Below are 17253 nucleotides of genomic sequence, written 5' to 3'. Positions count from 1 at the left end.
AATTTTATTAATGCGTAGGAAGGTAAATAGATAAAAAAGTACGCATGTTAGACTATATTGTTACAATTTATCGGTAGAACAAAAAATCTATTCATTTCATAAAAAATCTTCAAGCATTGAGCAAATTGCACCCAAATTCCACAAATAACAAATATTCATAAACAATCCCTGACAATAAATTACAATTTAATTGTGTGACTATGAAAATGACTAAATTATTTGAATTGTGGATTGGGGCCGAATAAGCTATTGCCTTGCTTGCTTGCAGCCCTTGAGGGTGCAAAACCAAGCAGTTTCTGAATGTTTTGTCTGATGGACATTGTGCATAAGATGTAGAGGAAGATGAAGGAACATTCTGTGTAGTCTTCACCAGGCAGGTTCCTGTGGCTCAGGCCTTGAATCCATGAGATTGGTGTGAATGGCAACTGTGCTACAACTCTGCCATCAAAGCTAGAAATAGATTTTTATGTAGATTTCTTTGGTTATTTTTTTTGCTTAAATTTACTTACATGCTGTTGAACATGCTCAATAACGCGGTGAAAGCAAAACCAATTGCAAACATGGACTTCATTTTGACAAATGATAGATCTTTGTTGTTGTTCTTTAGTCTTTCTTCTTCTCTTTCAATCTTTTTCTTGTGTTGTTTGTCTAGTGAATCCCCATGTGCTTCTTTACGTTTTTCAACTGGAAAAATCAAAAGATATAATGTTTATGCGTTTTTTGTGTTATAATGTATGTACATACGACGTTTGCTCTGTTTTTCCACTTCATTCTTCAATTTCTGATACTTTTCTGTTCGATAAACCATTAGCCATGTCAAACCCTCGCCCAGAAGCGCCGTACAAACGGAAATAAAGACTATTAATAACGTATCGGCCCACATTTTACACGATGAATTTAACTTTGGTTTGGGTTTAATTCAATTCAACGTTGTAATTGATAATTGCACGAAATTAAATGTTGTGTTGACTGATTTCGAGGTTCTTACACATCACAGCTATGTAATGACAGATATATAATGACATGTTGCCTACTCCAAGGCTACGAAATTTAAACTTTTGATAAATTACAATAATAGTTGTACATCTGCTAGACTATTGCGGATAATATTCTTATCAAATTCAATAAGTATTAATTGAATTACTAAAGTCATATGACCCAACTGAAATTAAAACAGGGTTTAAAAACTAGAATTTAAACATAAAATTCAAATTATTACTGATAACAGGACAGTTCGATGAATTGCAAACGTTCCAACAAATTTAATTGCTACCACTTGCGATTCTAAACAATTCAGAAAGTATTCTACCTAAAAAGTAATACTATTATTTAATATTTAAGTATGTAATTTGTGCCTTAAATATGATTAAACCTCATTGTGGTAGTAATTTGTTGGCAATTCAAAAACAAACTGCAATATCTTTAAACTTTCTTCATTAATCCATGAAGCATAAAGAAAGACAGCTACTAAATGAATGCAGATTAAAAATCCTTTATAGAAATAGAATAATGTGTCCAGAAATGTTGAATGATCACTAAAATTTACCAAAGGCTTACAATATTAACGCCTATAAATTAATTATAAACAAATACCTTTTGCCTTCGAAGATAAACACTGTTAGAAAGTAAAATCCACCAACTATAACTATAAAAATTAATTCTTGAAGAACATGATTCAACAAATTGCATAAATCCACTAATATTGTATAAATTCTTCGTATTTCTGCAAAAATATCAAGAAATTCAGCTCGTAGAATATGCTTAAGTTTAATTTGTCGATTCAGTTGTTTGATGTGAATATTAAACTGTTGAAAACGTTGCGCCAATACAACACACAGTAGTATCAGGAAAACATTCATAAATTGCCATTGAAAAGTTGAAACGTAGTTTAAATGAATCAAAATCAATGCGACTGGTATTGAAAAATCGATCATTGAGAAAACATCGGGGAAAAAAAATCGAAAAAACTCGATTGTATTGTTTGTTATTGTTGTTTGGTTGCTGTTAATTGTTGCTTCCACCATCAATGCAATATAGATAAAATGTTCGAGTAAACCAGCGATAATGAACCCAATTGTAAGATAATTCAGTGCTGGTTTAGGATTGTACTTGATGTTTTCATCATAGAATATATCATCTAGTTTTGCTTCTAGGGATGTCCACTTTTTTATGAAACAAGGCCATTTGTAAGCTGTGTAGAGGCAAGTGACAAGAGATAATGTTGTTCTTAAATTCCAAGTTAACACAACTAAAAATATGAAGTTAGTAATCCAGTGTCGTAACAAGTGCGTTCGTAATCCATGGGCGTAGCAAGATTATCATCTCACTTGCTACGCCACTGGATTACTAACGTACTTGTTACGCCCTGGATTACGAACGCACTTGCTACGCCACTGGACTACTAACTTACCACAAGCAAAGAAGTTTTTGGCACTGTAGATAGCTTCATAGAACTGAAATATTGTGTAAATTATAAATAAACCAATCAATATCAGAGTGTAGATGGTCTTGTAGTACCACCAGTCGAATTTTACTTCGTTTACATCACGATGCAAACGTAATGGCAGCGTGCCAAATATTTGAGCGACACGAATGTAATTAATAAGCAGGTTATTCAAATTATTTTTCTGTTTTACATTGCGTTTAACACGAGTGTAATTAGGTTCAATTTCAAACATGGCGGGATTATAAATAAGATGTTACGCGCTATGTGTATTGATTTGTAGCGTTACAAGTTGCGTAGTTGCTTTTAAAGGCACAGATTGATTGTAAAAACTGTTTACGGTACACCAGCACATAACAAACATGGGTAAATGTGATTGATTCTTTGATGTAGGGTTGTTAAGTTTGGTACACAAAACCAAACAAACATATAAACAAATTATGCCCTTTTGTGTGCTGATGCATACATGAATATTCAATTATTTATGATAACAATACTGGAAATATTAGTTTATGTATTTTTAAGGATGTTAAAAATGCTTATTGCGATTATTTTGTATGTACATTCGAATGTATTAACTTGTAATGTATGTGTTAATGATATAATAAAGAAATATTATAAGAAATTTTGATCTTTTTTGATTTATGTACCATTTTCTTCTTTTATTCATTTCAGATATAGGTACGAAAGCATGGCATGCTTTATCTTTTTCTCTACGTCATATAATTACTGAAGAATCCTTCTTTGTGTCGAAAGACAGGGTCGCACTTACGTCTTAAATTATTTCGGGTTGAAATCGAAAGTAAAACTTCAAACGTTCATACCTTCTATATAAACAAAAATACGGTATAATGTTGCTAAGATAAAAGAAAGATAATTAAATTCTATATCGACTATTGAAGTAATTATTCTCCTAACATTGACCGCTAGGCCCTATTTACAATTTAAAGAGAAAAATTGGTTTTTACATGCCAAAAGGGCCTTAATCTACAATTGTGTTACCAGTTCCTGATTCAGAATTTAATCTACTTTCAGAATCCGAAATCAGAATTCAAAAATTCCCATTATTACAGAACCTGCATTTGCTGAAATAAAAGATTTCATCATAAAAAAGGCAAAAGATTTCTCTTTTTTATGTATGTTTGTTGTTTTCATTAAAATTGCAAATAGGGCCTTAACGGTTGACGTAAGCAAAAAATGTTACTAAAATAGTCGATGTAGAATTAAATTGTCTATCAGAATCCGAAAACAGAATTTCAAAATTCCAACTTTTAAATTTCGACATAAAAAAGAGAAATCTTTTGCCTTTTTTATGACAAAATCTTTTTCTTAAAAATTTTTTGTGCCATTTTTGCCATTTTTCAATAAGGATGCCATCTTGTTCAGAATTTTTCAAGGATCAAGAATATGTAGTTCTTTTTTTTGTAGCTCTTTTAGTTATCGAGATAATGACTAATTAATCTTCAAAAATTAGATTCGCCCGACGGCATACACGTGTTTCATTAAAATTGCAAATAGGGCCTAAACGGTCAATGGTAGACAAAAATAATACTTAAACAATCGATGTAAAATTAAATTAACTATCGGAATCCGAAAACAGATTTTTAAAATTCCAGTTTTTAATTTTTGACATAAAAAAGAGAAATGTAAACAAAGATTAAATGGTAATTATCTCGACAACTAAAAGAGCTACAAAAAAAAGAACTTCATATTCTTGATCCTTGAAGAATTCTGGACAAGATAGCATGCTTATTGAAAAACGACAAAAATGGCACAAAAAATTTTTAAGAAATAGATTTTGTCATAAAAAAGGCAAAAGATTTCTCTTTTTTATGTCGAATGTTGTTTTCAATAAAAATGTAAATAGGGCCTAAACGGTTAACGTAAGCAAAAAAAGTTACTAAAATAATCGATGTAAAATTAATTAATCTATCAGAATCCGAAAACAGAATTTAAAAATTCCAACTTTTAATTTTCGACATAAAAAAGAGAAATCTTTTGCCTTTTTTATGACAAAATCTTTTTCTTAAAAATTTTTTGTGCCATTTTTGTCATTTTTCAATAAGGATGCCATCTTGTTCAGAATTTTTCAAGGATCAAGAATATGTAGTCCTTTGTTTTCTAGCTCTTTTAGTTATCGAGATAATGACCAATTAATCTTCAAATATTAGACTCACCCGACGGCATACACGTGTTTCATTAAAATTGCAAATAGGGCCTAAACGGTCAATGGTAGACAAAAATAATACTTAAATAATCGATGTAAAATTAAATTAACTATCGGAATCCGAAAACAGATTTTAAAAATTCCAATTTTTAATTTTTGACATAAAAAAGAGAAATGTAATCAAATACTAAATGGTCATTATCTCGACAACTAAAAGAGCTAGAAAACAAAGAATTACATATTCTTGATCCTTGAAGAATTCTGAACAAGATAGCATGGTTATTGAAAAACGACAAAAATGGCACAAAAAATTTTTAAGGAAAAGATTTTGTCATAAAAAAGGCAAAAGATTTCTCTTTTTTATGTCGAAAATTAAAAGTTGGAATTTTTAAATTCTGTTTTCGGATTCTGATAGATTAATTAATTTTACATCGATTATTTTAGTAACTTTTTTTGTTTACGTCAACCGTTAAGGCCATATTTGCAATTTTAATGAAAACAACAAACATACATAAAAAAGAGAAATCTTTTGCCTTTTTTATGATGAAATCTTTTATTTCAGCAAATGCAGGTTCTGTAATAATGGGAATTTTTGAATTCTGATTTCGGATTCTGAAAGTAGATTAAATTCTGAATCAGGAACTGGTAACACAATTGTAGATTAAGGCCCTTTTGGCATGTAAAAACCAACTTTTCTCTTTAAATTGCAAATAGGGCCTAAACGGTCAATCTTAGGAGAATAATTACTACAATAATCGATATAGAATTTAATTGTCTTTCTTTTATCTTAGTAACATTTTACTGTATTCTGTTTTATGTAGAAGTTATGAACGTTTAAAGTTTCACTTTCGATTTCCGGCCGAAATAATTTAAGACGTAAGTGCGGCCCTGGCTTTTGACACAAAATAATTTAAAAATATGATTAATAATTAGTTACAGCTAGTAAAAATAAAATAATACCTTCAGGACTGATTATTAAAGAAAATTAAATGCGCATGTTTTCACTTGTACCTGAAATTAAAGAAGAGGTGAAAAAATTAAAGAGTTATTTATCTTTAACAACATTTCTTTATTATTAAAATAATATTATATACATAAATACATTTAAAATCTATATAAAAGTATCACAGTAAATACAATAACAGTCCAGACTTAAAAATTACTGATTAACAAAAAATTACAAACGTAATGCTTCACAGAAAATCAATTAATTAAAAAGTGACATAATTTGGACGAGCGCAACTAACAATTTCTAAAATCCAGTTTCCTTTCTCCCTTTTTTTATAAACAAATTAAAATACCATGCTGCCAAACAAACATGACTGCTTGGAAAATTGGAAAATGGCTCTGACAAGAAGTGTCAGGTGTTATTGACATGTATCTGACGTTTCTGGTGGTTGGAGAAGCAGGAAAATCGCAGCCGTCTACGAAAAACGCGCTGCGACACTCGCAACCTGCAGCGTAATATGTTAGATCGCATTGCATGTTCGTTTTGCTAGGCGTAGTCAATGTCGCCTCAATTCTGTTCAGTATTATCCTAATTGGAGTGTACTTTTTGCACCTACGAAAGAGGCTCATATCTTCGCGAAAAATGGAGCCAGAGGATGCAAAATTTATGCGCACGTAAGTACAGATCACAACAAAACACAACAAAAACAACTGAACATTTGCAATGAATTGCTTCTAGCGACCGCAAACCAGGTACCCTAGATGCACATCCAGCCCTCAGTGCAGTTGTTCTCAACTACGAGCTGGAAGTGCAAATATTAGGCCAGAATGAAACAGTTCTCTATGGTGAAAAACAGGTATAAAAGTCATTAACATCATACAATATTACAAGTAATTATCATATGTGATTATTGTAGAATCTAAAGAAAATCATTGAGTTGCCCATGCTCAACTCAAGGTCTGATTGTGCAATACTTGCCAAAGAAGTACTCTCTCAATGTGACTTGATTCATCCCACAAGGATTTCAGAACTGGAGCAGATTATATTCTACCTAAAGAAACGCAAATTGTCTTCTTCCAATAAAGGTAAAAACTATCTTAAACAAAAAAAGATAATAACAAACTCAATTTACTTCGTTTAGATGTAGATATCTCTCGAAATGGTTCTGCTGACTCAGAAACAGCTAACATCAACAGCCTCAATGAATACATTGAGCTATTATATGAAGGAATTGCAGAGAAGATCAAATCCTCCATGTTGATTCTTCAACTGGCGCGTGATCCAGAAAATTTAGAAGCTTTGTCTAAAAATGGTTAGTTAATCAATCAATACCTAACCATTAGTAAAATTAAATTATATTTTAGAAACCGTTCTAAGTGCTTTAACTCGCGTGCTGCGTGAAGACTGGAAGAAGAGTCTCATCCTCAGCACAAATTTAATCTTCATATTTTTCTGTTTTTCAACGTATTCCTGCTTTCATCATGTGATTCTTCACTATAAGATTGGTTCCTTATGTATGAATATAATAGCCTACGAATTACAACGCTATGAAGAATGGAAAACAGACCTTTCCGGTCTGCCCAAGCCTTCAGACATTCCCATAATGCGTCGTTCGGCCTCTAATAATGTTAATCTCTCCGAGGTGGTTCCACGCAGTGGTATTCCACAGAAAGTACGCCCGAAATCCGGGAATTATTCCGATATAAACATGAAAGCTGTGATGGAAGGCAGCGTCTATGATGATTTAAGCCAATCTTCAGAGAGTATTGATGAAAAGAAGCAGATGAGTGAAACTGAACGCCTGAAACGTTACAGAACTCTGATTAAGAAACAGGAACAGCTTCTACGCGTCGCTTTCTTTCTCTTGTTGAATATCGCAGAGGATGAAAGCGTCGAAGAGAAAATGATCAAAAAGAACATTGTGGAATTATTGAGTAAAGCTCTAGAACGCGAAAATGAAGAGTTACTGGTATTAATACTGACCTTTTTGAAGAAATTGAGCATCATGCAGGTGAATAAAGATGACATGGGTGAATATGATGTCGTGGAGAAGCTACCAAAGATGTTACAGAGTAGTCACGTTGACGTTGTCCACTTAACTCTAAAACTCTTGTTTAATTTATCGTTCGATGAAGAAATGCGTATGAAAATGGTCAAGTTGGATATGTTACCGAAGTTTGTCAGTTTACTCTCTGATGAGCGTCATCAGGAAGTCGTGTTGAAGTTGCTCTACCACCTAAGCTACGATGATGATGTCAAAGAACAATTCGCATACACAGATTGTGTCTCCCTGATTGTTGACATGTTGGTGTTGAACGCCACTGATCAAGTCGATCAAGTCATGGTCGCGCTGTGTATTAATCTCGCGATTGACCCGAATAACGCACAGCAAATGGCGGACAACAGTCGCCTGCATAGCTTGATGACTCGCGCGTTGGCGCACGAGGATGCCTTACTCATGAAAATGATTCACAACATCGCTGAGCATGATAACACCCGAACAAGTTTCATCGAATTTGTCGGTGATCTAGCCAAGGCAACCATGGAATCAAAGAAAGAAGACTTCATTCTTGAATGTTTAGGCGTTTTAGCGAATTTACACCTTGCAGATCTTGACTGGGCGGAGATTTTTAAACATTTTGACATGATACAATGGTTTAACACCGTGTTAAGATCAAATGCGCAGCAGGATTATATTCTGCAGGTGATTGTACTTCTTGGTACAGCTGTGCATGATGAAGGATGTTCACAATTACTCTGCAAGTCGAATGTCCTCGCCGCATTGATTGATTTATTGAAAACTTACCAGGAAGATGACGAGATTGTCCTGCAGATTATTTATGTGTTTATGATTGCGTTGTCGCATAGAGAGAGCATTGATTATGTTATTAATAACACCGAAGCTCCGGCTTATTTGATTGATCTGCTGCAAGATAATAACAAAGCTATTAGAAAAACGTGCAATACTTGCTTGGATATCATTGCTGAGCGCAGCGCTGTTTGGGGTGAACGGATTCGTATCGAGCGGTTCCGCAATCACAACGCACAATGGCTACAGATGGTTGATTCGGAGACGCTAGAGCCTGATGAGGAGGAAGAAGATAACGAACTGCCGCCATATTTGAATACTGCTTACTTGAGCACGGCGGTTGTTCCGCCATTAATGCCGTTGGATAATAACACTCTGAACGAATCAGAGACCGCTACCAAGAAGGACTTCAACCACGAATATTTTAATAAAATCGACGATAAGTAAGTTATTTTTTAGCACATCTCATCACAATCACTCATACTGATCAATTTTGTTCTAGTCTCCTACAGGATTTTGAAATGGAATCCATGTAATACTTAAATTGATACTCGCTTCGTTAATTTGTCTAGTCAAAGTCGAACTTGATGTTACCATAATCAGCATTTTAGTCCAAAAGTTAGCTATGCGTTTGTCCTGCCTTGGACATTTATGTTGTATGTTATTAACTTATTGTCTACGCATTTTGTTACACCACATTCCGGATATTTTTGATGCAATATGATAGACTATGAATAAATAATGAATATCTCACCAATGATCTGCGTTTGCAGTTTGCTTAACTCATATAATATGCACTTTTCTTCGAATGACACAAACTTAGCAGTTAATAGTATGTAATTATAGCCGAAAAATACTCTCGCTACAATCCTCAACGATTCAAGCCTGGAATATGCACATCACACACACAAGTAATCGTAATCGCAGCCACATCTGAATCCGAAAGCGATACGCCTCCGATGTACACGATTAACAGCTAATATCACTTCAATTTTGACACTGTTCTCGGCTTAAATCTGCTTAAACGTTAAACGTACCTAAGAGTTTCAAGTGTGTTGATATACAGACAGTGCGTGTGTGCTTACGTTTACCATTGAAAAGTTCTGTATAATAATAATAATAATAGCAAATCGAAGCAAATCGCAAAACTTTACATCTTTCTGAATAACAATTTGTTGCTAGGTTTTTTTTCTCTCTTGGAATGTGCAAATTCCTCAACGAAGATATATAGCGCAAACAAAAGCGTCAAACAAATCCATATCCATTTTCAGCTCATACATTATAATATAAAAAATGATAGATCATTTGATAATCAACGACGCAAAAATTTTCTTCTTTGTTTTAGTTGTGTTGTGGTAACAACGACAATATTATCATGGAGTGTAACGCGTATACCTAAGAGTGTTTTTAGCTGCAAGAGCATCACAAAAACGAACAGATTTCAAGCTCTTGCGGGCGGAAACAAATACAAAAGAAAAATCATCATCATCATCGCAAGAGCCGCTAAACATTAAAAAAAAAAAGAACGCGAGCGCGCAACAAACAAAGAACGCCATGTGCAATAAACAATAATAAAATACTAAGTAAGACGAAATAATAATAATAATATGTAGTGATAATAATACATGATTAGCGCGCAAACTCGAGGCTCGAGGCAATTTGATTGCGGCCCGACAATTCGAATCAATTTTCATCACGTTTCTGTTTGTGTTTATAGTTACAATACTTGACGATTGAACTTGAGCTGATTCGCCGGCGCGCATTATCGTTAAGTACAGGCAAAACAACAGCCAGCTACACAGTGTTAATTATATCCGAAGCGATTGCAAACATGACGGGCGAGAATTTCTACAGAAATCATCATCCAAGCGCGCATCTTCAAAATAGAAATATGAGTCGATGATTTCTGTGTCTGTTATTAGTGTAGTATGCATGTGTGTGAGTGTGTGTAGATGTGTGTGCTTTGTTAGCATAGATTTTTTATCTTGTTGTTGGTCGGAGAAGGCGCAGCACTCTCACTCTTTGTTCACGGTGGTGTCCATCGGGCTGGCGGGCTGTGGCGCTGGTATGGCCGGCTTGATGAAACGCTCGCCGGTGCGCCGATGGGGCGGCGCTGGCGGCGAGTTGGAGTTGGCCGCGTGGAGATTCTGCGGCACGCAGACGGCGGGCGGTTGCAGCTGCCCGCAACTATGACAGCGCGACGCCGAAACAATTAGAGAATCACGCGGTGATGGTGCTTGCAGCGGAAAACCTAAAATAATCAAAATAATTATAAAACTATGAAATAATTTAGTAGATTTTTATGTTACCTGGACTTAGCGGACGACTTTGACTCGGCGACGGATTGTACGGCACTGGACTCACTGTATGTTGGCGCACGCCCAACACCTGCTCGTTATAGTGTCGCTCCTCTTCCATTTCGAGCGAACTTTCGCTCTCGGAAAGGTGTCGACAGAGCGCCTCACGTCGATCTACCTCCAATTGTAACTTACGCTGTAAACGCAGGTTCTCCTCGCGAATGTTACGCTCCTCCTGGGCGTAACGCTGCATCTTCAGCGTGTGTTCCTGCTGGCTGATCGAAAGTTGCGATCGGAGACGCGCTACCTCCGAACGCAGTGTTTGAATGTGCGCTGAAAGATTACTCGCCGTGTCGCCGTTGTTAATGTCTCGGGGACTCGTCGGATCGGACACTGGTTGATCCAGCTTGATCTGCAGCATGCGCTTCTCCGCCTCGAGTTTATCCATTCGTTTCCATAATTTGTTTACTAACGCCTCCTGCTCCTGTTCTAAAGTGTTTTCTAATTCGACCTGCATTGAGAAAATATTTACATGTTGACAGTTACAAATGTGTTTGTTTGCTTACTTTTTCGCGTCGCAATTGCTCAAGATTGCTTTGTTTGGCGAGCGTCTCGGCCTCGAGCTTCTCGATTTTGCGCATGAGACGATTCACAAGGCACTCCTGCTCTTGTTCGAGTGTTTGCTCGAGAATGCACTTCTCCTGCCGGAGCTGTGTGAGTTTCCTGGAGAGGTCATTCGTGAGGCATTCCTCTTCGCGTTCGTAATGATGTGCGAGCGACTCCTTTTCCTTTTTGAGCGCCTGAATCTTCTTCAGCAGTGTATTTGAGATGTATTCTTCTTCTTGTTCAGCTTTTGCTTGCTGCACAATGAAAAATAATAAAGTTATTAACAATTTTGCAATTAGAGATTAAAAATAACATACAATAATCACGGAGGCTTGACGTAGACCACGATTCTCCTCCTGGAGCGCCTTCACGCGCAGCTTGTACGTCTCCAGCTCGACTTTCAGCACGCGGTTCTGCTGCTGCAGGCTCTCGATGCGTTTCTGCAGCTGTTCACGCGTGATGGGGCTGGGCGGCATCATGATGGGTCCACCATCAATACTGCTGGAGTCAGACTCGCTGGCAGAGTCAGCCATATCGCCGATGGGGAATTTCAAGCCCGGATCGTGTGTGTCACTGGCCTGGCGTTATCAGCACCGGGTCCGGTTATTTCTGGGGGGCCTACCTGTGTCCGGCGGGATGCACTTGCAGCACGTCGACGAACGTGTGGAGCGCGCTGGACATGAATCACACGCGATTTTATGCACGCGCGCGACACCGACTCACCGACACTGCGTTGACCACACACACAGCGAGGATGGTCGAGAAGAGGACTTTACTGCAGCGCGATAACTGCGATTGAACTGGAGCCGTGTAAATCGTGCGGATCTGTCGCGAGTTGTGCGGGTTGCGGTCGCACGGGTCAAACTTGGAGCAAATTCCGTGTCATTTTCAACAGGTTAACTTCTAAACTTATTTTATTTACCTGATATACAACGTTGAATGTTGATTATTCTGTGATTACTGTAAATTGCAACGCGCAGATTACCAATCTGAACAAACAATGAACAGAACAAATGAATATTTTTGTACTTTGAAGCGAGACTGCAAACCTGACACAACAAAAGTCCCTAAATATCCGCAGGAACTGTTTGCTTTCACAACCTGCTCGGCAGGAATTTCAAGCGAATTCTTTGTTTTTAATCGCTAGTTACTTACAAGAAATATGCAATTTATTATGTAACAATTAACATTACTTCAATATACAGCAAGGATATCAATATTCGGCAAAATATGATATATACTGTATAAAAGATAATAACCGTAAGACAGGAGAACTAAATAAAATCAAAGTAACTGCTTAAATTAACGTCGCGTCAGTCAATAATTCATCATCACCATTACTCCTGCACCTTCCGCTTCTTAGGCTCCTCCTTTGCCTCACCGGAAGTGTCCGCCTTAACCTTAACGATGCGCTTCGCTTTCAAATATGACATGGCGCTCTGCCGACTGCTGGATTTATCACCGGGAGACATACTTGACTCCGAACCGGAATTCGATAACTGCCCATCCTCATTCTGCAATGCCTCCTGACCGCATTCCATGTCCTCGTCCTTTTCTAATTGTTTCGCATCCTCCGCGTCTTCGTCCTCATCCGGCACGATATCACCTTCAACATTATTTTTTTCTCATTAATCTAGATTTAAATATTTTTGGAAGGATTAGGATAATTACAGCGTAGAACGAGGACGTTTAGAGGCCCAGGATATCAGATCAGGATCGAAGGACTCGGGATCCTTACCGTTTTGCGTGGGCAGCGCAATGGCGGGTAGGATGTTGATGTCCTTCTTGTACTTGAGCATCAGCTCCTTGATGAGGTTGGCGATGTCTTCGCGTTTGCGCGTTACGATTATCTCATCAAACCAGTCCTTCAGGCCCTGGATCGGAATGCGATAGTCGGTGATGGGTTTCTTGAAGAAGTGCTCGACGTATTGGAGCAGGTACAGGCCGCAGTCGGTGTAATTGTTTTGCTGGGGGATTTTCGGGCAGGCGCCGCAGATGATTTCCTTGGTGAAGACTTTGACTTGTTTTTTCTTCGCCGCATATTCGCAGGTGAGGTAATCACGGAGAGTTGCGACGACGCGCGATCGCCCAGCGCCGGCAAGAGAGTCGAATATTAAGATACAGGGTCTGCAATGAGATGAAAATTTGAATTTCGCGCCAACAGTGTTACCAACTATAGCACGCCATATTTGTGTACATGCAAAAACAAGACATTCAGATGTTATTATCTAAATAACTTATTATAAATCGATTACTAATAGTTATTTTTATGTATTGCAATAAAAAATGTGTTATAAATGGCCGTATTGTCAGTTTATCGAGATTAGTTGAGTCGTGAGGTTATGTAGGGTCAGTTTTGGCGGGAAACGAGACAGATGTCGAATGTCAAACAACACATGGTAAAAGGCAGCGTTGCCAAACGTTACTCACTGTTTGATTGGTACGCTGTCCATCGATACAGGCGTCGTTGGAGTTGCTTCATCAGAATCATCGACTTCGAATTCGCTATCATCACCCTCGGCTTCGTCTTTATCTGAATTATCCTCGATTTCCGGAATGGGAGTCTTGATAGCCTTTATTTGCACAGGTGGTTTGTGCGGTGGAATGTTACTCGATCGTTCTAAGTATTAAAAAAACACATTTAAAAATGCACTTTTTAAAGAAATTATTAAAGAAAATTACTTGTAGTTTGGCGTTTGCATAATTCTCGTTTGATCTTGATACCACTGAACGTTTCCGCTTCATCCATGCCAGGGAAGCAAATAATGGCCAAAAACCAGTGGGCGTTTTCATTTATCGGCACCACGATAAAGTCTTTTTCAAACAAATCGATATTTTTCGTCCATTTCTGCACACGAGCGTGACGTTTTTGAGCTGGTGTTAAATTTGCATCCAATTCGGTTGAATGCGCTCGCCTGAAATTAATCAAAATATTAATCATCAATTAAAACATGTTTACAACTGGCAACATGGCATACCAGTGTTCCCAACTGTAGCAAAATAAAATACAATATAACCTCAAACATATTGAAACAGTGTTCCCAATTTTAGCAAATAAAATATCAACATAACCTTAATTCAAAAGAAAGTGTTACCAACAATAACAAATTAAATAAAAGTAAATAACCTCAACTCTCAGTTTAAAGGCAATAAAAAAGTTAAAAATTAAAATACAGCAACAATAAACCTTTTTATACAAGAAATATGTTTATTATTTGTAACTAAATTATATTTAATTGAATTATTTTGTAAACCAATGCGAAAAAATACACACCTCAAATTGCGTGCAGGTTTGGTCGTGAGTCTTGTATAGAAAAACGTGGAAAACACCTGAACCTTGGCACGTTGCTCCTCAGGCATCTGATGTATCATATGCTTCAGATAGAAATCAATAATCGCATCATTCAGGAACTGATCGCGCTCCAAACACATATAATCCTCGGTATTAATACTAATACCGCCTTTACCAGGCGGATAAATTAATAATTGTCGAACTTCCGACGATTGTTGTTGATTGGAATTACTATATCACAAAAAAACAAAACAAACGTTAAATAAATCTTATAAAATTAATATTAAAACACATAACTTACGCCAAAATGGCTTGTGAGACATCCGCGGCACAAGTCTTCAACAAAATAGAATTCGCCTCGACTGCATTGATCTCCTCCAAGATTTTCGGCTCCCCATAAACAGTTTCAAACACCCATTTATCCTCCTCACCGAAAGACGACGGCAAAAGCACAATTCTTCGATGCAACTCATTATCACTAATCGGATTGTAGAAAAATTCACCATCCGGAGTCATTCCCAACGCAGACGCAATCTTTTCAGCTTCCGAAGGTAACACATAGATAAAAACAACAGGCAGCGTCTTCTGGAAATTCGCCAACACCTTGTATACAATCCTGCGCGCGATTAATATTGTTATAATCTCGCCTTTGCGTTGAGTATGCGGTACTTTTATAATCATCTCCTTACAATTCAAAGCCACCTAAAATACAAAACAAAAAATATTAATTTTTTATCAATTTTTCTTTGAAATTTTTTTACTTACATCAGAAACTGGAGTAAATCTATAGGAACCAATACGAATCGTGCGACATGCAATACTGCAACACGCCAAACTAGCCGAATTCTTCAACGAGGACACCACAGCGTTCTTCAAGCATTCAATCGACGGCTCCTTGTCAGCAACAGCCGCATCCGGTTTATCATTGGAAGAATCATCGTCTTCCTCGTCCGAACTAAGCGTAACCACCATATTCTCAACTTCCTGCAACCGCGTGCGCTGCAGCTTCCTCTTCGGTGATGCTATACCTTTATTTGCTATCATATTAGCTGTTGTGGTAGTAACACTACCATTCCCAGAAGAAGAATTCCCTAAACTCGCAGGTCTAGGCTTGAGATTAATCTCAATACCTGGTTTCTTCGACGTGTTACGTTCTGCTCCAGGTTTGATTAAAACAGCTTTACTATTATCTGGTAATTTCCGTCTGCATCGCTGACACCGATTGAAATCTTCGGAAAGAAATCCGCAGTTTGTACACACCGCCATCTTACCCGGGATGAGTTTCGGAGGTTCTTCAGGCGGTTCCAAAGGCGGCGTTGGGATTTTCGGCGGGGGTTCAACAGGCTGTGCTTTTTTCGCACGATTACGAGGTTTTGGAGGTGCGGATGGATCGTCATCTTCGTCATCATAACCCACACTGACCACGATATTAATACCATCCCTGTTGATTTCATTAATACCAATTCTAGTACCTGCGTCAACCGCAACACCGACTTGATCCAGGATTTCGTCGATGGTGCAATCTTCTTTGGGTGTTGTGAAAGTGATCAGTCTTTGTTCACCGCCAGCAAGCAAGACAAACATGCGAATACTATTCTCAAATTCATCATCCCTGCCGCTTTTACTAATGATATCTTTGATATCCTGTGAGACTTGGAAGTCTCGCAGGATTTTCGGCATGACTGCGGACTGATTCGAGCCGATTATCCTCGCGGATGGTTTTCTAGTTGGAATCGGTTCAGGAACTCGATGGATAGGTGGACGGGCTGCAGGGCGTGGTAGAGTTGGTCTTGCAGGTCTAACCATTCCTCCGGGTCGTTGTGGAGTTAACTTCTTCTGTTCCATGAGTTTTTGGTAGTCTTCCAGGGGTAGAATACGCCCGTCTTCCATTTTGACCATTTCCGTGCCGTTCACTCCACTTGCGGTGTTGGTGGCTGGTCGGATAACACCACGGACTTGTCCGGTGGCTCTCGGAGAGGGTCGCAGGCCGCGCAGCATGCGTTGTTGTGGTGTGACTGCTATGGCGCTGCGCGGACGTGGAATCATATTCGCTCGGGTTATGCCTCGCACTGGTGGTATGGTGCTGTTTAGGATTACAGGTTGTTGCAGTGTATGATTGAGCACGACCGGCTGCATTGCGGGTACTTGCTTCGGCGGGCTGCTCACAAGATACAGCTGCTGTTGTGGAAATTGCTGCAGCACTGGCTGCTCTATGACATTATCAAGGAGAAAAGTCTGATTACTGTCGGTGCTCTGGATGATGTAATGCACGCCCTGTTGGTCGACGATGTTCGTGGAATAGGTCGCTGGCATTTCGTCGCCAGGCGTGTGCTGGTCGACAACTTGAAAGAATTGTGCCATATTCAACCAATTGTGGGCATTTATGCGCGTGCAGGTTAGGAATGCCTAATTTGCGAATTATTAACGAGCTCACCACGTTAAACGCTGAATCATACCTTGAAATCGGTGCGATGCTCGTCGGTTATAATTTGCACGGTTCACAGTGATGATTTTCGGTTGAATTCCGAGCGGAAAATTGCGAATTGTGTGCGCGATGCAGGCACGATTGCAGTGCGTTTATGCGACACGTTAAAATGGCGGGTCGCTACACGAGCGCATGATCGGTCGGGCAGCATCGACGCCGGAGAGAATATCCGAGCAACGCGTGAAACATTTCATTTCTATAATTT

General features: G+C 38.1%; 5 protein-coding genes across 8 annotated transcripts; 1 reads left to right on the top strand and 4 right to left on the bottom strand.

The window, feature by feature from the left end:
* Positions 1–39: 39 nt before the first annotated feature.
* LOC135796446 (calcium load-activated calcium channel) lies at positions 40–1023 on the bottom strand. The gene is made up of 3 exons (XM_065308474.1): positions 745–1023; positions 510–684; positions 40–450 (listed from the first exon to the last, which is right to left on the bottom strand). The coding sequence occupies exons 1-3, from the start codon at positions 881–883 to the stop codon at positions 216–218; spliced, it is 549 nt and encodes a 182-aa protein (XP_065164546.1). The 5' UTR covers positions 884–1023; the 3' UTR covers positions 40–215.
* Positions 1024–1194: 171 nt separating this feature from the next.
* LOC135796440 (gustatory receptor for sugar taste 64e-like) lies at positions 1195–2800 on the bottom strand. Its single transcript, XM_065308466.1, has 4 exons — positions 2411–2800; positions 1594–2248; positions 1373–1535; positions 1195–1309 (listed from the first exon to the last, which is right to left on the bottom strand). Exons 1-4 carry the CDS (start codon positions 2676–2678, stop codon positions 1208–1210), a joined length of 1188 nt encoding a protein of 395 aa, XP_065164538.1. The 5' UTR covers positions 2679–2800; the 3' UTR covers positions 1195–1207.
* A 3174-nt stretch (positions 2801–5974) lies between these two features.
* On the top strand, positions 5975–9125 carry Kap3 (kinesin associated protein 3). Its single transcript, XM_065308449.1, has 6 exons — positions 5975–6233; positions 6298–6415; positions 6476–6644; positions 6701–6871; positions 6924–8811; positions 8871–9125. Exons 1-6 carry the CDS (start codon positions 6094–6096, stop codon positions 8902–8904), a joined length of 2520 nt encoding a protein of 839 aa, XP_065164521.1. The 5' UTR covers positions 5975–6093; the 3' UTR covers positions 8905–9125.
* A 16-nt stretch (positions 9126–9141) lies between these two features.
* LOC135796437 (coiled-coil domain-containing protein 6) lies at positions 9142–12305 on the bottom strand. Of its 2 annotated transcripts, XM_065308463.1 has the most exons (5): positions 12194–12305; positions 11589–12135; positions 11232–11525; positions 10678–11176; positions 9142–10619 (listed from the first exon to the last, which is right to left on the bottom strand). In XM_065308463.1, the coding sequence occupies exons 2-5, from the start codon at positions 11802–11804 to the stop codon at positions 10384–10386; spliced, it is 1245 nt and encodes a 414-aa protein (XP_065164535.1). In that variant the 5' UTR covers positions 11805–12135; positions 12194–12305; the 3' UTR covers positions 9142–10383. The 2 variants fall into 2 exon arrangements, with proteins under 2 accessions (XP_065164535.1, XP_065164536.1); XM_065308464.1 differs by having other exon boundaries at positions 11589–12224.
* A 117-nt stretch (positions 12306–12422) lies between these two features.
* Positions 12423–17166, bottom strand: LOC135796423 (uncharacterized). 3 transcript variants are annotated; one of them, XM_065308437.1, is made up of 8 exons: positions 17020–17165; positions 15329–16969; positions 14865–15265; positions 14546–14794; positions 13954–14186; positions 13702–13891; positions 13010–13398; positions 12423–12877 (listed from the first exon to the last, which is right to left on the bottom strand). In XM_065308437.1, the coding sequence occupies exons 2-8, from the start codon at positions 16922–16924 to the stop codon at positions 12609–12611; spliced, it is 3327 nt and encodes a 1108-aa protein (XP_065164509.1). In that variant the 5' UTR covers positions 16925–16969; positions 17020–17165; the 3' UTR covers positions 12423–12608. The 3 variants fall into 3 exon arrangements, with proteins under 3 accessions (XP_065164509.1, XP_065164510.1, XP_065164508.1); XM_065308438.1 differs by having other exon boundaries at positions 15329–16905; XM_065308436.1 differs by having other exon boundaries at positions 15329–17166.
* Between the last annotated feature and the right edge of the window lie 87 nt (positions 17167–17253).

This window comes from Atheta coriaria, unplaced genomic scaffold (assembly GCF_025399875.1).
Source record: "Atheta coriaria isolate IRGN ID8LTWV9N9 unplaced genomic scaffold, Caltech_Dcor_3.1 hic_scaffold_7_pilon, whole genome shotgun sequence".
Lineage (NCBI taxonomy): Eukaryota > Metazoa > Arthropoda > Insecta > Coleoptera > Staphylinidae > Dalotia > Dalotia coriaria.
Note: the sequence above shows the minus strand (reverse complement) of the source record. Positions and strands in the feature narration are given on the sequence as shown.